Raw genomic sequence first — 24,385 nt, forward strand, 5'->3', positions numbered from 1 at the left:
CAAGCTGTTCATTTTTTGTTGCTGCATTGGGATTCATGAAGGGTAAAACCAGCAATCAGTTGTTCAGAACAGTAATTTGGAGCAGCCTAAGCTACCATGTAGAAAGAACCAAGTACTTTCCTGCAGAAATGTAACTGACCTGCTCATGGCAAAATGTCGTACTCCATTTGTCATTGCAGGTCTATATGAGGTAAGACTGAATGCAAAAGGTCCTAGAGGCCTTTTCAGCAAAATAGTGGGAACCTTCCTATTTCTTTACACAAACTGTTGGTGTCAAAGCCCACACAACTTCTATCTAGTCTTTGAACAGACTTTCGCCACATTTAGAAAATGCTTCAAATGTGGGCTTTAATTAAATGCTCCTGATGTCTTGAAGGATTAACGTGAATCCCAGCAGTTTGGTGAAAAGTCACATCTAACACAATGTAAGTTATTTGGCAGCTGAAAGTCAGAGCATTTGCATCTATGTCACCACACAGAAAAACTCACAGAGGTTTCTTTTCAGTCAAAGGATTACTTAAGAACTGTAGTGAAGTATCCTCTTGTAGAAGTAGCTTCCAGTCCTAGGCTGTGCTCCTTTTATCAGACACTGGCAGTTTCAATAGCAATAGTGCCTTAATCCTTCAATGAGCTTAATGTGTGAGGGTTGATAAAGATGTAGCACAGACTGTCCTCAGAGAGCTCACTGCTGTATTGTTCACTTGTCTCATTCTATATTGCCTTGTGTGCGTGTCCATGTAAAGCATTATGTAGGAATAACTGCATTTCAGTCTTACTTTGTAAACCAGATGAAAAGAGGTTAATCCTGCTTTTACAACCTACTCAATGTTTATTTATGATGAACAGCAGAGAACATTAAGTCCAAGTTAGTTCTAGTTCATATTAACTAATTAGTTAATTCTTTTTATTTGTTTCAGCAAACTGTACAACAACCTGTTTCAATGGAGGGACATGTTTCTATCTGGGAAAATGCATTTGTCCTTCAGGCTATGAGGGAGACCAATGTGAAATTAGTGAGTAGCATCCCTGTGTACTTGTTTTCATTTACAGCTTCTTCTACTGTCAATGCCTGAATGGTAACATGTGAGCTGCCTCTGCTGGGCGCAGAGCAAGGGTCTCACTCAGAAGTTTGGGACCCTCTGAGTCAGATGCCACATGCCTCCAAATGAGTTTCCTACTCAGAAGTTTGATTCATTGCTGGACCATCTCATCCCCTGCCCTGTTCTGTTTCCACTAGTAACCAGGCTTGGTAACAATCCTCAAGCCATAAGTATGCAAGCAATGCCCTGTGGCAGACATGTGCTGCCATGCCAAACCTGTGGGGTGCATCTATTTTAAAACATTATGGCAAATCACACCTGGGCACAGCAGATTAAGTTTGAGCTGTCACCTCTGAAAGGGCTACTATAATTTGGGAATGAAAAGATTTGGGGCAAAAGGAGAACTAAACTGTAAGAGCTGAGAGCTTTCATGTAAAATGTAAAGTTACATTCACAAGGTAACTTGAGGATGTACAAGCAGACCTCATTCTTCCTGGACTTGCAACTTCTAACAGGACACTGTGCAGGAAAGCTTTCCCTGCTGTAAATAATCCCACCATTCTTCCCCAGCATCTTCACAGAAGCATGGAGAGCAGTATTTCACCTAGGATATGTAAATGCTGATTTTTTAATATACATCAGTAGAAACAAGCTCTCCTCACAATTAGGAAATTTTTATCACTTTGGAAACAGATGGAAATAAACTCTTAACTTGCTATCAGCCAATATACAACAACAAGTGAATTACTATGCAAAGAAAGTACACAGGTACAGTAAGACCTACATTTTGCTCAGTCTTTATGTGTAGATTAACAGTAGGTGTCTGTAAATGTTGCACCATGTCTCTATGCATTACAAGGCATTTTGCAACTCCTTTTTACAGCATTAAAAATTCAGAGAAAAAGAAGCAACAAAGCTTTATTGTTTTTAAGTAAATTAAGATTGCCCACTGATATAAATTCAGATCATATACCACAAGAACAACAGTGTGGGTTTTCACTGGATTTACCTTTCCTTACATCAAGTTCAAATTTGACTATTTGGCAGAACCCCATTTCTTTCTTCAGTCCCCAAAATGTCAACATTGTTGACATTTTTTGGATGAAAATTAAAGTTTGATTCAGAGAGAAGCATGTATTTTATGTTTGCTGGTGTTTTTTTTTAAGGAGAATTCTTAGAACTCTTATTGCAGCACGTATAATTAAGGGCAGTCCATTTAATTGATCTGTCTGAGGAAATGAAGCTTGTATTTGTCTATTGCTGCTTAGGATAAGTGCAACTGTTTTGATTTCCTGGAAAGGTTTACCTGTGAAACTCAAATTAAATTAATTAAAATACAGGCAGTAAACTAGCTTCTGTATAAAAGAAAAAAGAGCAAATTCAGATCATGATAAACTGGGACAATGCCAATGAGAGCAAGGAAAGCGATGCACTTACTCTGGCTCTTGTAAAGCCAGGACTGCAATTGTTAGACTGTGATTGACAGCTGTCATCACCCCTGGGCACTGCACCAGCACAGCAGTGGAAGATTGCAAGACATCTAGACAAGGCTTAGAAACACCAGAGCAGAAACACAACTCAGTCCATTTTCTTAGATCCAGGGCCAGCTACATTTAATCATGGGATTCTTAAAATAATGAGGGGGAAAAACCTTTCAACAGGCAGAAAGCCATCTTCTGAAAATTGCAAGGTTTTGTTGTTTTGTTGGGGTTTTTTTAGAATTGGGTATAGGTTTTCAGTGCTTGTGTAATAATTGAATCCCTCTGTAAGACTCCTGGGAAGGGTACTGAACCCAGTCTACAAAACTAACAAGCATTCAAAGTCTTCCAGGTTTTTTCCTAATTAGTGTTTCACTTTGAATCCAGAGTTTTATTTTGGTTTGGATTCCTCTCCTACTTGTCACCAGCTGGTTTTGTTGTTTTTTCCATTTCTTAGTCAATAACAGAGAGAGTTACTACTCTTTCCTTTATTCTGTGACAATCTTAGTCCAAAGTTAATTGAGCTGTGCTGAGCCAAATGCTTGCCTGTTGCAACTTGGTGTGGAAGTTGGTGTCACATCTCTTGACCCATATCCTTCAGATTTGCTTAAAGAACTAGGAAAGTTCATTGATTTCTTTAGCATTGCTCTTTCTAATTGTTAATTACTTGGGATGCAAATGTTTGTAAATTAGAATGCCTAAAGTTTCCCTCCCCAAAGGCTCCTGCAGAGGAATTGTGCTTTTATAGAAACTCTCCTCAGCACAGTTTGTTCCATCAGCTGCTTATGAAACTTCTTTCAGGTTTATTAAAATAATTATGTAGAATAGGAATAAGTGTTTCCTTTATATTGACAATACACATGTATATCACAAAGGTCTGCAGGGGTTGAGGGCTAAGCAGGTGCTGCCTGTGATGTTGAGCTCCCAAGAGGACAGTCTGTGATCATGAAATGAGGTTTTCAGCACAGCAAGCTAGTGTTGATGCTTAAATTATGATGTGCAGGTCTCAGTTAATACCTTTCTTAAAAAAAAAAAAAAAAAAAAAAAAAGAAAAAGAAAATAAGGGGAAGTAAAAAGGAAAAGGAAAGGAATTAGTTTGCTGCCCCAGGTTCCAGTTTTTATTTGCTCAGAGATACAGGTAAATATTAGTGTTAAATCTAGGAAGGGTGCCTTTGTTTTCTCTTTTCTGAATGAAGAAGGAAGTCTAGTGGCATTAGAAAAGATAAAAAATGGTTTTGGACCACAATGAGAAAATCTGCATTGGTACATATGGGCACCAAGGTGGCAGAAAAGTGAGGATGCAGTTCCTGGTGGCTCAAGAGTGCCCAGAAAGTGGCAGTGAACCTCCCTCAGCCTGGGAGTGACTGAGCTCATGGTCACTGTTCTTCCATTCTTAGAGAGAAGATTTAATCAGTTCAGAAATGCAGACAAATTCTAACAAGGCTGTCTGATGGTGGGACATTGGACGTTAAGTTTGAGGAAGGTCCCTGGTGTGTCATGCCCAGCATGAAAGAAAGAAATTGAGTGTGGTTCTCCACCAGGGGGGCCTCCTCAGTCCCAGGCAATCAGGGCCAAACAAGACTTCCTATAGCAACAACACCTGACCCAGCCTATGCCTTTGGCAAAGGCTGTTTGTGAAGGAAAGGAATTTCCAGACCAAGAGCCTGGAAAAATGTCTGCCAGTTCCAATTACTGTTAGCAAAGTTGCTCTGTTCTTTGCACACAGGGAAGAAGGCCATGTATTTTTAATGTGCTCTTAGTTTCTGAGCTACCATGTGGAACATCCCTCACTGCACCATCCACAGCACCACAATGTTTCCAGACTGTGCTACAAGCTGAAGGGCCCAGCCAATCTATTTACTGTCTGCAAGTAGCAGCCATACCTGTCATTTCCTGAGTATCCTTCTGCTCTCAGATGGCACTAGATTTTTTTCTGCTGGGGTCCCTCGGGTTTGGATCCCACTCTTTGGAACTGCATGCTCTGGGCAGGGCTGCCTCCCCTGTAAAGGGTGAGGAGAGCAGGAGTCAGTACTGACCAAGGTCACACAGGCTTTGGCCATGCCAAATTATTGTCATATTCTCAAAGGAGAAGAACACTTATAAGTTGGAAGCACAGACCTGCAGCAGAGTCTTTCCTGATGGATCCATAGTGCACACTCTAACATCTGTTGAGTTTTCAGGTACAGGCAAGCTTGTCTGACACTTGTCTCCGGTAGGCACAGGGGACTAAGACCATTGTTTCCATGTTTTCAATTTCTAGGTAAATGCCATCAACCCTGTCGAAATGGAGGCAAATGTACTGGTAAGAACAAATGCAAGTGCTCCAAAGGCTACCAGGGAGACCTGTGTTCAAAGCGTGAGTACCAAAGCCACTCCCTCAGTCCCTGTGGGAACATCGAGCTCACTGTGCAGTATCTTTTTTACATAACGTCAGTGCTAATTGTTTGTTGTCAAAGTAATTCAAGTTATTTTACTTTCTGGATGTACATCATAAACCAGAAGGATTTTTTTACAGAAGTGTCCTCACAGTCTCTTCTGTACCCTTGAGTTCTATAAAACAGCAGTGTGTCAGCTCAGCAATAGCAGTTTAGTACTAGAGAAATGCTTAATAAAATGTCAATGCTTTGCCATGTTAAAATACAATGAGAACATTCCTGAGTGGAGTGCTGGGGACTACTCTCCTTCTCTGGCTGGCTCTGATGGATGCTCAGCTCTGCTGTACAACGTGATTATCTTGCCAGGGGCTGAGCCAGAGCTTGCAGGTAAAGAGATGGGTGTGGACGGTTTCAGGGCTCTGACTGTACTCAGTGCAAAGGCATAGATTTACTTTGAGAGCCACAGCCTGTGCCAGGACCAGCTCATCATGTGAAACAGCAGGGAGAGCAAATGCGTGACTGTCTCTGGAAGAAATGTCATGAGAACAAGTGTGTGTGTTCACTTTCTGCAGCTGTCTGCGAACCCAGCTGTGGCCTGTACGGCACCTGTGTGGAGCCCAACAAATGCCAGTGCAAGGAAGGCTGGCACGGGAGACACTGCAATAAAAGTAAGTGAGAAACAAACCCTGAGAGTTGTATCTGAGGTGTTACACACCCAGTGCTATACAGAAATGACTGCCTCAAGAGCCTTTCCAGCATCATTAATGATACCACACTCCTTTTTCTCTAACCTTTAATCCAAGCAATAAAACAAAGGCTTTCAATACTCCATAATTTTAACTACTTAAAAAAAATTCATAATAATTTGAAAGTGTTTTATCATGACCATTTTTGTATTAGAAATTCCAGAATCTGGTATCAATCAGAGGAGGACTTGCATGTCTTCCCACCATAGCATGGAAGGGATCCAATTTTTTCAATACTCCTCAGTAATATCAGCTAGCTTTGAAATGCTGGGTAGGTATTTTTAAAAATAAAACTCTGACAGGTTTTAACACTGCTTGAAACTTAGAAAAAATGTAATATGTCCTTTGGAAATTTTGGGGAAAACTTGAAGAATTATGCAAGATCTGTTCTTAGCAACTTCACATTTTAATTCTCCTCTTCCCCATGTTCCCCAGCATACAAAATACATTGCCGCAAAGCAAAGTTAAAGTTCTTGAAATAAATTTCTATTGTGCTTTTTGGTCCATTTACCATCTATTGTAACTGATCATTTCACTGTGCTTAAAATGGTACTGTATAATTATTTGAAATACAACAGGATATATCCAGTAAGAACTTCAGATTTAATTTTATGTTTCATGTGCAACAATACTGTAACAGCAGATCTTCAATATATGATCTTTATATACTCCCAAAAGATACTAATGTATATCACTGTTGGCTACCAATTCACAGGTTGTGTTTTATGTGTCAATAATAAAAAAGTTTGCAGCTACAAAACCAATCAGCCATAAGGAATGTGAACCTTATGTTGCAGCATCAACTGAATGTTCACTTTTAATAAAACCTGTTGATGCATATGATTTTTTTCACATCAAAATGTATAGAATGAATACAGTATTTTCATTGAAAACTGAGTATTATCCAACTAAGACGGATTTTGCTGTGAAAATTTGGTTTGCTGTGCAAATTGGGAGTCTGCTTTTCTGTTGTTACCTAGTGGATTTGTGTTTAAGTATTCATGCTACTCTCTGAAGGAGAAATACCATTAATACAAGTTATGGTTAGAAAAAAGATATAAAGAAATTAACCACTACAAACTACAGTTTGTAACTTGGTATGAACAACTTCTTCCTGTCATACTCTTCCTATGAAGAACTCAGATCGCAAATGAAAACAAATACCTACTTTATGTGACCATCACCAAAGAAGTAATTACCTGTGCAACAAAACCAAAGCTCACAAATGCCTTGTGATAAGAAGTCAATAGTCTCACATTATTGTAAACTCCAAGGTTTTCCTTCATTACTTGGAGTTTGGATACAGTCCTGCTGTGTTTAGTACTGCAAAACTCTCTGTATTCAGCAAGGAACCTGTGAAAGGGACATTTGGCAAAATTCACCCCCATTTTAAGTGTCCATTAATGTGCATGCACAGCAGTTCCCTCTTTTCAACTGAAACCAAACATCACTGGGTCTTGAGAGGAGACTTATAGTTAACTTGAGAGATTTGCTTCATATTCCATCAAATGAATGGCTCTTTGGTAAAGCTGTTTTCTTAAAAAAAGAAGTGGCTAAAAAATTGAACAGAGGACTCAGTTTTTCAAAGTAATTTCCATGAGCTTTAAGTAATGAGATGAGTAAATGAACCTATAAAGAATTACAACATAATACTTTGAATTCCATTTTTATTGTTCACTTTCATTTTCCACAACAAAGCAGCTCTACTAAGCCTGTTTCAGATGGCTTTTTTTTCCCCCCAGGTGTTTATGGTCACTGGTGTTCTTTTTCTTTGCACTCAGCTATAAACCAAAGCCCAGCTCAGGTAGCTGGTGCAAATTCTCCCCAGGGGGTTGCTTACACCCCACTCTAGAGCTGGCAGATCATCATGACGGTAACCCATCTGGCATGGGGGTTACAGATGTAAACCCCAGGCTGAGTGACAGCCTGGCTGTGCCGGGCTCCCTGGGCTCCCTGGCCAGGCCAAGCATCCGTCTGTCCAACAGGACTCCGTTCATCCTGAGGGGTAACAGACATGTGAGCACTTTTGTAAGGCAAAGCAAAGTCCTTTGTTCAAATGGGTAAGACAGTTTCCACTTGAAATATTAGCTGTGGATCACGAGCCCACTTCTGTGGATTCTTTTTTCTTGAACTGGATAATTTTCCAGGGTACGGAGCCAGCGGTCTGAGCGCCCTGAGGCCAGCAGGCAGCAAGCACAGGCAGCACACGCCTTCGCCAAAAAGGGCCGAGGAGAAGCATGTCCCACCCGAATCCAATTATATCTGGTGAGCTCCAACATCTGAAATGGTTCGTGTTACACAAAGTTCACAGCCTTCGTTAACCTCTCATGGATTGAATGTTAAAATGCTGTTCATTACAGTTAAGATTACTGACTGGAATTTTATTAGCTTCATTATAAACCACTGAGCTGACACTTACTATTCCTTTTAAGTTTTATAAATAATTCTGTAGCATGATTATATAGGCTTCTTCTCTCAGTGCTTTGGATGGTGTTTTGTGCTACACTTCAGTTACAGCTAAACTTCCCCTTTATTGGTTATATAGCAAATATTATCCAAAAATTAAGTAACAATATTCAAGGAGAAAATCCTGTAGATGTTAACCCTGAATTATTTCAATGAGTACAGATGCTATTTGCCTAAGACAAAAGAAAGATGCATTTTGCAAATTTTTACAAATTGTGTATTTAGACTTTTCCATAAGAAAAACAAATACATAAATAAAAAGTTGCCTAATTTAAAAACTGAATAACTCAATTCAATGTTATTTTTGGCTTTACAGTTTTGTGTATTAAAAAGAAACTGCAGTGGTACCATTTAACCGGCATAATATATTGTAAACAAAGTAGAGCTATAATGTAAGAAGTTTCTGCATCAGCTTGAAGCAATATAATATATTGTAAACAGAACAGCTCTTATGTAATAAACTTTTTATACTGATTGTTATGTATAAAATAAAGACGCTGCTTTAGTTTTTTGAGTATTCCTCTGTGTGGCCTCCTGCGGTCTCATCAGCGCTGGCTTGGGATGATGGCTTTTCTAGGACACCCTCATAAAACAGTGGCACTGTTGGGGTGGTCTCCCTCTGTCTTCTTTTAGCCCCACAGCTCTTCAAAATACTTCAGAAGAACAACTTCTTGTGCCTTGGCCAAGGAGGGGAGAACATGGGAGGCTGTGTGTTTCACTCCCTGTACTTGTCCTCCTTGTACCACGTCCTCCTGTCGCCAGCACCGCCAGCCAGCCATGTTGGTGTGCCCAGTTTGAGGCGCCTTAGGTGCAAAGAATATATGCTTCTTACAGCTTCTGCCCCAGCAGGTGATAGTCCAGCCCTGGCCATGTTCCCTGCTCAAGGGTGGTGGTCCTGTGTTGTGTTGGGCTCACGCTGTAGAAGGCTTTGGGTGCTGCTTTTTGCAACAGTCAATGGCCATGTGATTTGTAATTTCATGTGGCTTGGAAGCAGAAAACATGCTTTCTGTCTGCACTGAAGAATAGTCAATATCCAATGAATTATTACTGACCCTTGCTATAGTGTATTTCTGGCAATCTTATTATTTGGGAGAAAACCAAAAAAAATGAATAAATAAAGTTGGAAGCATTGAAGCTGGGCTTTTCCCTCCACTGAGGCCAGAAAGAGGAGATGTGGGCAGGAAAGGTGCTCAGCCTCTGCCCACAGTCAGTGCTGTCCCAAAACCACCCTATTCAGATTAAAAAAAGATGGAAAAGAGGCAGCCTGAGGCAGAGGAGAAAACATTTTGGTGATGAAAACCTGGGGGGGGAGCTGTTCATGAAGGAAACATTTTTTGATATTTTTCTTAAAAGTGTTGAAAGGAGAAGATTAATCTTAGGTTGAGATTAAATGTGTAGCTGCTCCATACATCCAGGGATGCCTCGGGAGCTGTGTACAAACATGAATGTCACATTTGTATGCTTTTTGTTCTTTCTGTAGCAAAGATTAAGTGGTTTATCACACAATACAGTAAAAAGCACAGAAAATTCTTACTTAAAATTCCTCAGATATTTTGGCTGAACTTTTTCTGCTCCTGTCAATTTCTTAGAAAGTGCTTCCTTAAAAATAGCAAGTGTATTCTTTTATACAGAGTAAATTTTTTGCTACTTGCCCTAAAACACTTAATGCTGCTGTTTTGTTTTCAGAGTTTCACCACTGATTTTTGGAAACATCATTATCATGAGAAGAATATAATCAGAAAGGTTACAAAAGGAAAAAACAGTCCTCAAAGTGCACACTGTACCACAACTGTTTATTAAATAACATAAATTGTCTACACAAAATCTCCATATCTTTGCAGTCTGAGCACAAAGTTTCCTGTGTAAGAGGCAGTCCTTGATGTCAGAGTTTTAAGTTAAACTGAGAATGCTAAAAGAAGACATGGATTTTCCAGAAAAAGTCCAGCTGGGAGCTGGAAGCAATTTTGCCATTTGAAAATAAACTACAGAATTTATCACATTCTGTCACTGGACAGGACAAACATATGAGGAAAAAAAGATCTGCCAGAGATGAAAATTATTTTAAAATAGCAAAAAAAAAATCAAAATACCAATCCACTACAATAGGTCAGACAGAAACTGCCTTTTCAATGATATTTGGAAAGTTTGCAGTTAGCCAGAGCAAGATGCCAAACACTGCACTTGTGAGCAGCAGCTGTAAGGTGATGAAAATGAATAAAACAACATAAAATGTTAAAGTCACTATAACTCTACAAAAGAAACCTTAATTCTAGCAACTGACAAAGTATATAGTTTTATAAATTTATAGTTTTACAAAGGACTTCTAACAGCACTTGTTAATTTGGGTATCTAATATTGGCATCCTGCTATGTCCAGGTGCGCACAACATTTCAAAGGACAAACACACAAGGCATACAAAGAAAGCAGAAGCAGACATCCTAAGGGCAAACTGCCTTTTTTGTACTGCTGACATTACTGAACTGATGCACATGCTTTTGGGGGTTGGTTTGAGTTTGGGGTTTTTTTTGTAATTTGCATTTCAGGTTGGCTCTGTCTGTGCCATTGGATTTCGAGCATGTCTCTATCTGTGCCTCTTCACACCTTCACCTGACTGCTGGGGAGCTGGACAGAACTGTGGCCTTTTCTTGTTCATGCTGTGCTTGACCTGGCAGCCTGTGCTGGTTCCACCTGCAGGGCAGGGGTACCAGGGGGCAGCAGGGCCCAGCACACACCGGGTGCTGCTCACGGGGTCCTTCTGGCCAGCAGGCAGCACTGCCTGCTGGGACCCAGCACACTTTCTCCATGTGCTGGGACTGAATGGTCCAGTTGTTCTCCTTCAGCTTCAGCTGCATTTCAAGGAATATTAAGGAAAAAAAGTTATAAAGAAAAAAATTCAGAATTGTTCCAGATGACTCGCTGCCTGTAAGATTCAAACTCCAAAAGCCAGACTTAAAGCATTGGCCAGACTTTCTGGTATTAATTCAAAAATGTCAGCTTTGTTTCTGCTGGACAGATTTGTTACCTTTCCTTTCCTCTCACTCCTCTACATCACCTGTTCTACTGGGATTGCCTACTGTGGAAAAAATTCCTACTTGCAGATGCTGACGGGAGATCTGGCAGCAGCAGAGAGGGAGCTGCCTGAAACAGCCTGGAGTTGTGCCAGGCTTCCCCCAGTGCCTGCACAGCCCACAGCATGGCACTGGGCAGGGGGAATGGGTGAGTGGGTGTTGAGGCATCACTCAGAGACATGGCCTCATGGCAGCTTCAGGCCTTGCAGTCATTTCAGCTCTAGCCCAGAGGAACTGCATCAGTCAAAAGTGCTCTCATCCATTACAGGGATTAAGTCCTACTAAATCCCACAAATCTTGCAGTGTGAATATGACTTTGTGTTCAGTGAGGTGATGAGGTGCTATGATTAGCCAGGGCATAGCCAAACCTTAAAACCCCAACTAAAACAGTGACAGCCTCTCCAGCTCTAAAATGCGCCAGCAAGATTTGCTCACATGATGCTTTAAACAGAAAAGCAACTAGTTAAAAAAAGCCTCAAGTGAAATGTGTCCCAGTTGCTGTTTATTTTTTCTTGCATCTCTCTGCAGGATGGCTGCTGAGCCACAGAGCAGTCCCTGAGTGGCTCCCAGCACCCCACTTCTGCTGGAGCATGGCTGGCTGCACACCCCTGGTGCTGGCTGGGGGCAGCAGCCCAGTCCAGCCATGTGAGCTCGCCCATACCCAGCAACAGGGCAAAGCTGAACTGAGCACAGAACAAATGGGTTAGGAGAACAGCAAGGTTTGGAAAAACATGCATGCAGATCTGAGAAGATGTATTTCTTATCTTTGTGGTTTTTGGAAGTTCAGTTTCAGTGAACCCTCACAATTTTAAGTTTATAAAAGCCCCACTATATATATATTTTTACTTAGAACACCATATTCTATTATCCATATTAGTCACAGAGATTGCATTTTAATCCCTTTCCACAAAGCCCATCAGAAGACAGAGCAGTCTCGTTGCAGGAATCTTTCCACGGAAATATGAATTTTTCAGAGGATTTAACACACATACCCTATCTGGCCAAACCACAGCTCAAAAGTAGTTCAGATGCTTATGAGGGACATCCCCACAAGAACTTTCTAACACTTTGTTTCCTGGCATATGCTTGGGGGATTTTGCAGCTGAGGAGCTGGCACTGGGGCACTGCACAGGGTTTACAGAGCTAACTGGCTCTGGCTGCTCTGAGTGTTTGTCTTTACAACCCATATATATATGTGTATATATATATATATATATATATATATATATACACACACACACACATATATATATATCCTAATTAGTGTGCTGCACTTGTACTGATCCTTCCTGCCCAGACATCCTAGTGAGCCTCACTTCTAGGCAAGGACTAGTAGGATTCCCCAAATTCTCCAGCAGGCAGTATTTGGAAAGGATGGCCCTAGAAACACCCTGCCCAGTGTTTATACCTTGTACATCAAGTTTCTTTGCTATTTATCATCTCCAGCTTGCAGGAGCCTTGCCCAAATGGAGCCTGCCATGACCCTGGGCTGGAATTTTCCCCAGTTCTCCTACTACAAATTGCCAGACTTTGTTGGAAAAAAATGGCTACTATGGGAGCTGTTTGTGTGCTGGACTCTGGCTTTCTTCAAATTTGGGTAATCCAGCTGAAAGTCTGAGCATTTAATTAAGGTCATGGTTGTTCTCAGCATGCACAATTCCACCCTTCAGTGGCCACTGTATCACCTCTCCCTTGGTCTATCTGGAGAGGGACTGCCAAATGTATACATCTCCCAGATGGTGTCACTGTTAAAAAAGTTAAATGAATGTTCAGCACAATCCACTCAGTGCTTTTTAAACCACTCTTTTTGTGTAAAGGCATAAAGATTTCTCTTCTTTTACAGCTGCAGCAACAATAAAGGAATTGACTGTACTGCTTCACTGTATTTATCCCTTGTAAGACTGACTCAGCAGTGATAGTTCCACCTCCAAGGCTTATTCCTAAAAGGAATCAACTGGATTTGAAAGGCAGGTGAAATGTTAACCTAGTCTGACAGTTATGGGGTCCTGAGTGGTTTAGATGTCACAACTTCCAGCAATCCACTTAAAAACGAGATGTAAGGGATTTCTAGGGAGAGGTGAGTTTGGAATTTCTATTCCTTGTGATCAGTGAGAGCAGGAACTCCCCCAACACCAGAGGACCCCTCTAGCTGTTGTTTGAAAAAGGACAGCAACAGCAGGTGGAGTGTGCATAGTGCCCCCCTGGAGGTGCATCTTCATTGCCACCAGGGAGCTGAAAGAGGGATCACTGAGGGCTTTGGTAGCTGTTCCTGAACATCTTTACAATAAATGATTTAGTAATGTAGAACCACATAGTGGTTTGGGTTGGAAAGGACCTTAAATGTCAACTAGTTCCAGCTCCCCCCCTTTCACTAGACCTGGCTGCTCAGAGCCCCATCCAGCCTGACCTGGAGCACTTCCAGGGATGGGGCATCTACAAGTCCTCTGGGCAACCTGTTCCAGTGTCTCACCACCCACACAGTCAATAATTTCTACCTTATGTCCACTCTAAACCTACCCTCTTTAATTTAAAAAAATCATTGCCCCTGTCACTACAGGACTTGTTAAAAAGTATTTCTGTCTTTCTTATAAGCCCTCTTTATGTGTGGAAAGGCTGCAATAAGGTCTTCTTGGAGTCTTCTCCAAGCTGAATAACCCCAGCTTTCCCCGCCTCTAATCAAATATTTTATTTCGGTTTTCCTGCTCTACTATGCTTCCTTTTTTTGGTTTGTCTTAAACACACTAACATCAAATAACGAATGAACAAACAAATAATTAAATATACCCCAAGTATCTGAGATCCCCAAGAATTGAATTTGTTTAGGATACATCACTTCTGGTCTTTTTAGAGCAACAATTTGATATTGCAGTAACAACACGTTTAACTCTGCACTTGTCCCTGGAAGTACTACAATGTCTTTGAGCTCCTTGTGGACCATCCAGAAGGAAGAGGATCTGCAACAATGAGGCCAGTAGAATGCCTTGGATGTGATATTTCCTTCGATTTTTAGAGGACAATAAGAAAATAGCTTGATGATTAGTATTTGACTGAAATAAGTTTTGGTCACTTGGATGAGTCTATTCTGCTTGAGACACAGCAGCCTTCTCTGAAGCAAATGAGTGGCATGAACACTTAGGTAAAAAAAGTGAGTTGTCAAGTGCAGAAAGTACCCAAAAAGTGCCATGAGGTTATTTAGGTATTTAAGTTCCTGTCCATTTTTAAAGTTTATTATTCAACATATCATCATGCAACAGCTCTGACTGCACTGCAATCCTCTATTGTCCACAGCAAAGGTTGTTCTGGAAGAGTTTAAGATAAAATAAAAGATCTGCTGAACACATCTTGATCAAAAGAGGAATGCAGAATCCTGTGTTTCTTTCTAACTCTGTTTCCTCTCCTAGCAAAACACATTCCTTTTGTATGTGTTCCCTTCTGCATTCCAGAAAATACAGAGGGAATAATTACATGGAAAAAGTGGCTAATTGGGAGCTATGCTTTTTCTATCATGTCCAGCACATCAATTAAGGTCTCAAAAAGTCAAGACAGTAAATGTCCCTTTGAAATTGGTGGGGGCGTGGGGGGAGACTCTTAAAAACCTGGCAAGCAATTAACAGTAATTATAACTTCATTATTACTGCCACCTTCCTATCTGTTGTGTAACACTCCACTTAGGTTTCCTCATCTTATAAACAGCCAGTGATACAACACTGCTGTTTCATATCTGTGAAGTCACTAGAGACAAATGATATTGCTGTGAAACTGGAGTGCAGCTATAAAGTTGCTGCCCCACTGCTTTGGATCTGAAAGCACAGCTACATGCCACTAATGTAGCCTGGCTCTTTTACAGGATGTATTTGGAGCCCAGAAGTAACTTCTGCTGAATGTGTGGAGGTTTATTTGACTTTCAGCATGTTCTGGGCCAGTGGTGTTAGCCAAGCCCTGGAGACTGTCCCAGACTCAGAGCCACCTCAAGCAGTTTGATCCTGCCTGCTTTTCCCAGTTTAGCAGAGCTCTCCCAGCTGAGTTACCCATCAAAGTACAGAGGGGAGCAATAATCAGAAGCTGACAGTGGCTCTCTTCAAGCAGTACTGAATCATAACTCACAGGAAAGGGCAGGAGAGGAAGGGATGCTGATGTAATTTTCTGTAACAAAATTAAAGATCTTTTTATTAAAGGTGTGTAGGGCTAGTTCCAAGAAAAAAACAGTCTGGTTCATACTGCTTCTGCAGTATCCATATTTCAACAGATCACAGAAAATTTATGAGAATTCAGAAGAAAGTTGCAAGAGCTATTCAGAATCATAGAAAAGTGTGTGACGCAGTAAGAAACTTCAAACATGTTTCAGGAGGAGTGGTTGGGCTGCTGAAAACACTCCCTGCTGCTAGAAGAGAGGTTTTTTCTTCATCCATACACTATCCTCAGCAGAAAAAACAAGCAGTTTTCTGCTGAATAAGCAAGCTTGACCAGCTCTCTGGTAGATCAGCAGAAGGGATGAGATCTTCAAAGGGTATCCCAGCCATTTCAGCTACTTGCAAAACCAACTCCTTGTCACAAAAATGTCTCCTGGGCCTGAAAAAAATTCATTCTAGAGAATTTTCAGACTGGGTACACCACTGCTATTAACAGTGGACTAAGTAAGTGTAAGGTTTTACCTGGGACTGCAGCAGATTCTTCATCATCTGGTCTTAAAAGCAGGACCTTCTAAGAGATACATTAGTAGCTAAAAAATAAGTTACAGTCTTCCTATAGAAATCACAAGACAAGGTTTTGGTTGCTTCCACCCTGTGGTCACCTTAGATTTGGTCTAATATCTTGGTCTGGTCTTAAACATATAAAGTGGTGAATAACCCCAAAGCTTATGCAGGTATTTAATTTCTGAGCACATCTACAATTTCACTCCAGAGGTGGAGGAAGCTGAGTAATAACTGAAGTCACAGCAAGATGCTGTTCATACACTGATATTTGGTCATATGCTATGACTCCAGCTTTCAAGGACAAGGCAAGGAACTCAAACTCTAAAATGTATAATTAGAGAAGAGTAGTGGCTTTTTTATTTCCTTCCTTGCTCCTGAAGTGTATTTTTCACTGTCCCATGGCAACTGTTTCTCCTCAGCTTGTTGCTACATGAGATTTAGAAATTAAAAAAGCTATCGTGAAGGAGTTTTGAGAAACACTTCAAAAATTCACACCATTTAAAGAACAGGAACAGAAAAGAGCTCATGAGGGCACAGAACTATAGCATACTTTGATTCAAGCCTTCATAAAGGCAACTACTCATGAAAGCCCAACAGCAGAATGAATGTCTCAGTGTATTTCAAATGATGTGTTTTCACAGATACAGTCACAGCTGTGATGCCTTCACTTTTCTGAGTACCAAATGTGGGTCATAGGGACAAATGTGATTGCTCCTGTCTATCTTGGCACATTGGGTTTTGTAGTCCTGGCCCAAGTCCACCTTGGACAAGTGTTGCCTTTATTTGCTGGCAGATCATTCGAGGGATCGTTTTGTGCGAGTGACAGCTGAAAGGCATTAAGCAGTACAGTAAATCATTTAACTGGAGCCTAGAATGTGTGAACACTGAACCACAAGCTCTGATGGAAGAAAATTTATTTTGTGTTTTGAACAGTCTTAATATTAGTGGCCCAGTTTAACCACACGTAACGAGCATAATCTGTTCAGTTTTCAGCAAGGTCTTCAACCAGATATTGTATACCCCTGGGGTGGTTTCCTCTAATTATTTGAGGTTTCTTACTTGGAAATTGTATTGTTAAAATGAACTTTTTCATTTGTACAACCATCAGAGAGAAAGCCTTGGTTTGAGGGAATATCAGTGTGCTGCAGCCAGCCTAGGTCTCGGAAAAAGGTGATGGATTGAGGCTGGAGCATGCATGCCATCTGTTTGCCCCCCAAGCTGCACTCCCCAGGACCTCCTGCTGCAGGGGGAGATGCTGCACTCACAAATGACCTGTGCTGCACCGAGGTATCACTTTCTGTCCAGGAAAGGTGCTCATGATCACCAGGCTGCTTTTCCTCCAGCCTTTCCTGCTCCAGTCGTCCATCCATTCCTTGGCTGCAGCTTCTGAACAGGCAGAGCCCATTCACAGCCACCAGGCTACCAAACCACTGGGCTTAGCAACACTGGGAACCAACTCCCAACAACAAAACCCACAGGACACATACAACCCCAAGACACCGCTTGAGGAAAGAGTCTCATGGACACAAACGTGACAACGTGACCCTGCTCCCTGAGTCTTGCTGCCACCTTCTCCTTCTCCACCTTCTCACAGATGGGCTCATTAGTGCAGTGCAGCGAGCAGGGACCGTGGTGCCACAGAAACACTCATTGCAGCAGAGCCAGGGCACACGTGTCGCTGTCAGTCCTCCCAGTGGCTGCCCTCCAGCGAGCAGGTAGCCTGTGCCATTGAGCTCCCAATGCTCACTGCAGCCTGCCACCAACCCCCAGGAAAGATGCTCCAAGAGTGCTGCAAGGAGAAGGAGAGCTGAAGGTCTGTGTGTGTGTGTGTGTATCTTTGGTACTACAAGGCACTGCCAAGCTGCCCCACTGCCACTCTGGGCTCCCACGATGGTGGAGTTTCAGCCTTTTCAACTTCCAGCAGTTTGGATGCCTCCTGTGTTTGAAGCTGTTGGAACCACATCAAACAACCCCGAGCAAAGAATGCCATTAAAGGATTTATTCAGCCTGGATATGAGTGCTGCTGATGGGAGAAAAGGGAACAACAAAGATTTCTCAGCCACCATTGTGATCTACCCATTTAAAAATATATTAGAAAAAAAAAAAAAAGGAAGATTCCATTTACAAATCAACACCATTTGGCTGAGCATTTTACTGCAGACCCTGAGCTAGTTCCAGATTGCTTGGCTTACATAAATACCCCTACCACCAATGGACCTTTACAGAAGGAAAAGGTTCATAATTGAGTAGTAATTGACAATCATGAGAGACATTTTTCAAAAGCAGAGTGTCAGATTTTTGAATTAAAAACCCTGTAACTAGAACTATAAATCCCAAAACAATAAGTAGATTAAAACAGTACTGTAATTAACAATGTAAGAGTAATGCCTCTGTGTAGAAAAGATAACCAAATTCTAACTTTTTCTGCTCAGGGAACCTGATTTTTGGTAACAATCATTTTCCTTAGTTCCTCATCTTCTTTCCATATTTTATTCCAGATACAGGGAAGAACACCAGTTCAATATATTTTCACTTTTACTTTATGTTTAGTGCATTCAAAGGAGAGCAGAAGTCCAGTCGACAAGCACTATTTATATTTGCACTAACCAATCCACCCATTTTAAGAATTAGTTTGCAGTAAAGATTTCCCTTCCCTCTTCCTATCTAACCCCAGTTATATCTCTTTAAACTGGGCATTTCCATTGCCTTCTCATGCTCGTCTTTTAGAAGGAGAGGAGCCATCCATCTGTGATCTTAGCCCCTCTGTAGGGCTTTCCACAGCCACAGGTACTGTCCCTGCTTTAGCAGTGTGTCCCGTTACCAGGTTTAAGTAACACCCAGATTTTTCCCTTCCTTACTTGCTTTTATTTTTCCTTCTTTGCTACCATTACAATGGGTGCACCTAAATGGAAGGTGTAGAGAAGAAGGGACCATATTCTTCCATCAGGTGCACAGCAATACCTAAAGAAGCAGCAGACATAAAACACAACAAGAGATAATCCAATACAGTAAGAAGGGGGGAAAGGGATTTATCCTGGGTATGGTGGAACACTGTATCAAATGCTGAAGGAGGGTATGGAATCTTGATCCTTGCAGGTGTTCTCACTTGCCCAGACACAACATCTGTGGCCTGATGCAATTCCCAGCTGGCCCTGTTCTGAGCAGGGGTTTGGACCAGGTAATCTGAGGTGACTCCCAACCTGAATTATGTTTCTGTAATGGCCATCATTGAAGGCCACATACAGATACATATGTCTGGGACCTGTAATAAGACCACAGATAGGTAACTAAGTCCATGTGCTAGTTCCACACATCACATGGAGATGAGTTTGGGACAACTGAAAAAACCATCTGTGTCAGACAAGTCCAACAAGAACAATTTCCGCGGATCTGTTTTGGTTTTTGAAAGATAAATCTCACTTGAGCTCAATTCTTGGGAAGAACAAGTATCCTCTGCAGTGCTCAACCCAAAATGCTTTATTCCATAGCAGAGTATGAGGGTGTCTAGAATTTGAAACCATGTAGGCCCTTGAATGTGCATATCAAAAAGACAAGTTTTATTGGATACCTTTGCATTAATAAAGAGTATTGCAAGTTTAAAGCACAATTGCCACACTCTGTAGTACTCGTGATCTCACCCTTAATGACCTTCCTCAGACACAGCCAAGGCTGTAGCCATTGGATCTGTAGCTTCCTCAGGGTCTGTCTGTTACCATCTTCCCTGCTGTACACAAGGTCAGAGCAGGAAAGAATTACAGTGGATAGAGACAAGAACAAGATGACAGAGTACAGCCAAAACAATTGCCTACCAAAATGCATAACATCTAATTTTTTTTTTTAAAGAGTAGGTGACATGAAAGATTGCTGTCTTGTTTGGGTTTTTTTTCTCTTCAGAATCAAAAACAATGTCCAAGCAGGATTGTTCTTGGAAGGGGAAAAGTGGCAACAAATTAATGAGAAAACAGGCAGGAACCTGAAATACAACCCAAACCCTCCTCCCTCTCTCTCTGACTCGTGGCCACTTATCTCTTATGCCCCCATGTAACACACAAAGCAAATTTCCTCTCCTTGCAGTGCTTCCTTCCCATCTGGTGAGAGGCACAGCTCTGAAGTACCTGAAGTTTCAGTGAGTATTTCATTCTAGTTTGGAAATAAGTCAGGGGATTTTGTCTGTGTAATACAAATACTCCCACTGCAATTAGTCTCTGCTACTGGTAGAGAAACAGACTGCATCAACATTACTTTTTTTTCTTTGCTGAAGTGCTGCCGTAGTTTCAGTTCATCCCACAAATGTGGCATTGTCTCCTAAAATTACATTACTAATTGCAGCTAATACACCAAGCCCAGATGAATGAAACTTTGATCTGAGTAGCACCCCTACGCAATCCCTCTGGCATGTAAATGGCAATTACAAAACACAGCTCAAATACAGCTTGAAAGCAAAGATGTAAGGCCAATTTATTTAGTGCCCCTAGACTAGAAAAGGTCCTTATTACTGTGCCAGATTATGATTGACCAAGATTTGCTCACAAAACATTTCCCACTCAGAGTGTGCGACAAGCTGCAATTATTACTAGTCCAGCTGGTTTAAAAGAAAACAGAAAAAACAAACAAACAAACAAACAATCAAAAACCCCACAACCAAAGAAATCCATCTTAACTTCAGTTTTGGCTGGGCTGCCTGACAGAGATCAGCTGCCAACTACAACAGCAGAGCAGGCTGAAGGGAGTAGGTGTGGGGGTATGAAAACCAGAATAATATGGGGGAGCAAGGAGCAAGGAAGGAAAGAATGAGACAGAGGAGAGAGAATGAAATTGAATGGGACAAGGGAAAAGGAGAAAATAAGAGAGGTTAAAGGTACACGAGGACACACAAAGCAAGCATGGAAAAGTAAAAAACAGATGTGAGAAAATGAAGGAAATTGAGAAGGGAAGCAGGGTAGATGAGTAAAAAAAAAATAAAATAGGACTAACCAAAGGTAGTTCTCTTGAAAACATGCCACAGACTAGTTCAGTAGGGCAAGAGCTGGACCCCATGCTTTCAGCCTTTGGAAGGAGTTAGTTTAGGCTTCTTGTGCTGCAATCAAGCACGTGAAATCTTCATTTCTCATTTTAATGGCTACAGGCATGAATTCAAGTGCAGAGTTCTCCTCAGCACAGCTAGGAGAGAAAGGGCTCACCACGTGGCACCTAGTCCTGGATGCTTTGTGTGTAAGCTCGGCCATGAAAACCTGACTGAAAAAAGACTGTTTGAGAAAAAAAGAAATGCAGGGCCAGTAATGTAGCAGTACCCTGTGACAACACTAGAGAGCAAGGCAGACATACACGTGTGATTAACAGGTATGTAGCAGACAAAGTCTGTTAAAGGTTAAAAAATACCAAAGGAACTTGTCCACTGCACAAAACCAGAGATAAGCTTTTCTACACACTCCAAAGTTACGAGGGAATCACAGGCCAAAACAAAAAGTTCCTTTTTATTGTCAGTGAGGAAAGTAAGTAATCCCAGAATTTTGGTTGATATATCAAAACAGAGCTGAGCTGGATTAGGAAAACTGATATTTAATGCAAAAAAAAAAAAAAAAGCAAAGTGATCTGAAGCCTTTTAAAAAGTTTGCTCATTTGAAGAGACACCAGAACTGGATTTTGAAGATGAAAAAGTGGTCTTGCTTCTTAAAAAGAGAAAAACAAACAAACCCAGCAAAATAAACAGTCACCTTGTCAGAAAGACTGAAGTGAACAAAATAGGCAGATAAATTTTTTTAATCTTAGCATGGAGAGTGCTGCAGTGGCAGCACCTTCCTATTTAGCTCTGATTTACTCTCTCTTTTAATTCAAATCTCATTTCTATGACTTAACACCCAAATTTAGACACACAAAGATAAAGTCTGCAAATTTCAAACAAAATGCAGATTTAACTCATGCAAATAGATAAATCAGTCAAACACTAATTAAAAGGCACCTAAAATCCTCATTTGCAGTAAGAAAAAAATTGCAGATAGCACAAAAATCTTGATTAAATTCAAGCTGAGCAGAAACCATTTCAGTAGCAACTAAATGATGGTTTTAAGCAGGAGGGAGGACAAAACTTCACAGGAGCATAAAATCCTTCTGATGACTCATCCCAAGCCTATCTATTGAAAACTTGCATAAATATCCATGATAATTACTACATAATCATTAAGTCATGCTGGAATGTGGGTCTGATTTGTTTTAAGAGAGATGAAAAATGTGAATCGTCTCTTCAAGCAAGAGACCAGGGCAGGAAACCCTAAGGGAAGGAGTTCAGATTCTTGTTTGTGTGCATTATTGTTTTCAAGTTAAATCAGTCAAGTCAAGCTCACAGAGCAGGTCTGACTACACAATAATCTGTCTCCTTTGAGTGCTTTGCAGGAGTAAGGAAGACTTGTAGCTATTTCAATCCTCACTCAGAACATCCTTTTCTTATAACTGGTAAAAAAACCACCCCACAAACAAACCAAAGTAAGCAAATAATTACTATCTTAATGACAGAATTCCTGAAGTCAAAGGTGTTTTTACATAAACTTATGTAGAATTTTCAAGATAAAAAAAATTTCTACCTTTAAGCAAAAATCTTATAGGACACCTTATAAACACAGTTTGTGCTTTTATTAACTAGTTTTAAGGCAGTTTTCACAGACAGGTGTGTATATCAAACTTTGCCAGATGGGTCTAACCTATATAGCTTAAACTCCCTCTCCTTCACTTGTTGTTATAAAAAATCTTGATAAAAAGAAGCAGCATAGATTTTAAGTTTAAATTTTCCCTGAAATAAGGGAATATTCACCATAATAATGCACTGAACTGAGTCCATCAGAGCAAAATCAAGCAATATTATCATAAACATGTTGACTTTGCCACACACTGGAATTTTTACAACAGGATATCTGTGGTCATGGCACTGAACTGAAGAGCCCTGGGTTGAGCTCTCTGCTGTCATGAAAACTGGGATTGTGAGCTTGGGCAAGGAAATTAATAAACCTCCGTCTGTAAAATGTAGGTAAATATTGATTTAGATTTGTCCTTTCAGTTCTTGAAAGAGCAAATCTTTAAAGACTGTGACATCCTGTGTGCAGACAGTCATGAAGACACTAGGTAGCTGGAAGGCCAGGGTTTGACTGAAAACTGTTTTGAGAAGCATCTCTCTCCTGAAATAAGGCACCCAAGACAGCAGGACTGTAATGTCAATAATGAGCACTGCGTTCTGTGGTTGCATTTCCCTGAGCCAAAAGCAAATGTTTCTGCAAAATATGCAATCAACACGATGCTAAAATTGTTCTGTGGCTATGAAAGCGCTCAGAAACATTCATTTTTAGCTCTCAAATTATTTGAGTAGGCTTTTTAAGTGACTGCACAAACACAGTCATTGTCAGCTTCAGATTGGTGTGCCACTTCTGTGGTGTGCCATTCCTATGCCTGCAAGTCTCCTGCAGCACTCAGGTTCCCTCTCAGCAGCCCTGGCAAAGCAGTCCAGCTCTTTGCAGCTGCACAGAGCACTCAGGTCCAGCCAAAGCACAGAAAGTCCAGAAGGGGCAGAGGAGGGTGGGGGTGCCCAGGCAGGGCAGGGGTGCCCCAGCACATGGAGCAGGTGCTGGTGGCTGCTCAGGGCCTTACAAACAGTCCTGGGGCCAGAGATTATGGGACAAGACCCTGCATTTCAGCTGCTTAGAAGGGAGTTCACCAAGCACCTAAATTTGGTGCTAAAAGTTAAATGCATCACAAAATTATAACGTCATCTGTGAGGTGAGCATGATGCTTGGCACTCAAGAGTGACAAGGTGCTTGGCCTATTCCTAACTCAGGAAATCCGTGACACTTCATGTATTCCCTCCTGAGCCTAAAACTGATTACCTCAGGGCATCAGAAAGATGAAGGGAGATGCTTTACTGAACCCCAGGTAAATAATTGGATTGTTTTAATGGACTTTGCCTGCATGCAGCGAGCTCTGAGGCTTGCAGCCACCCCAGCTGCAGAATGTTCATGCTTTCTGTGGGGCAGCTGATTTCCAGCTCAATGGTTAACACAGACACCTGTGGATGCCTTTTCCTGTGTCTTTTCTGAGGACTCCTATCAAATGAGTGTTTCACATAAAATACAGAACTTGGATTGGGAAAGGTAAGCAAGCCCCGGGACTGTCTCCTCCCAGTGAAGCCCACACATATTTTTGCTCTATCATTGTTTCACGAAATTACTGGTATTACTGAAATTACCTCTCTTTGCAGATCTCTAACCATCACATTTTATAATAATGAGGAAAGACAGCAGCAAACATTTATTTGGAAATCACAGGGTTAAGCAGATCTGGCATCTGATCTGAAAGAAATGGCTTTTTACCCTATAGGAATGAAATGACATCTCCAAACCCTAAGTAGTGAGGAGTCTCATATTTGCTAGCCAGCATGCTAACTACTGTAGCTCTTCTTCAGAGAGTGCTGGACATCTTAGATGTTTAGATCAAAGCTTAGCTTTGTTCATGGCTGTAGTCATACACCAGAACTGCT

General features: G+C 41.2%; 1 protein-coding gene across 1 annotated transcript in view; it reads left to right on the forward strand.

The window, feature by feature from the left end:
- WIF1 (Wnt inhibitory factor 1) overlaps window positions 1–8,622 on the forward strand; it is a 37,778-nt gene extending 29,156 nt beyond the window's left edge. The window contains exons 7-10 of the mRNA XM_054631897.2: window positions 918–1,013; window positions 4,779–4,874; window positions 5,466–5,561; window positions 7,787–8,622. Of these exons, the coding sequence (XP_054487872.1) occupies window positions 918–1,013; window positions 4,779–4,874; window positions 5,466–5,561; window positions 7,787–7,908 (410 nt within the window). The 3' untranslated portion in view covers window positions 7,909–8,622. The remainder of the gene's footprint in view (window positions 1–917; window positions 1,014–4,778; window positions 4,875–5,465; window positions 5,562–7,786) is intronic.
- Window positions 8,623–24,385: the final 15,763 nt, after the last annotated feature.

The sequence above is a fragment of the Agelaius phoeniceus genome, chromosome 5 (genome assembly GCF_051311805.1).
Source record: "Agelaius phoeniceus isolate bAgePho1 chromosome 5, bAgePho1.hap1, whole genome shotgun sequence".
Lineage (NCBI taxonomy): Eukaryota > Metazoa > Chordata > Aves > Passeriformes > Icteridae > Agelaius > Agelaius phoeniceus.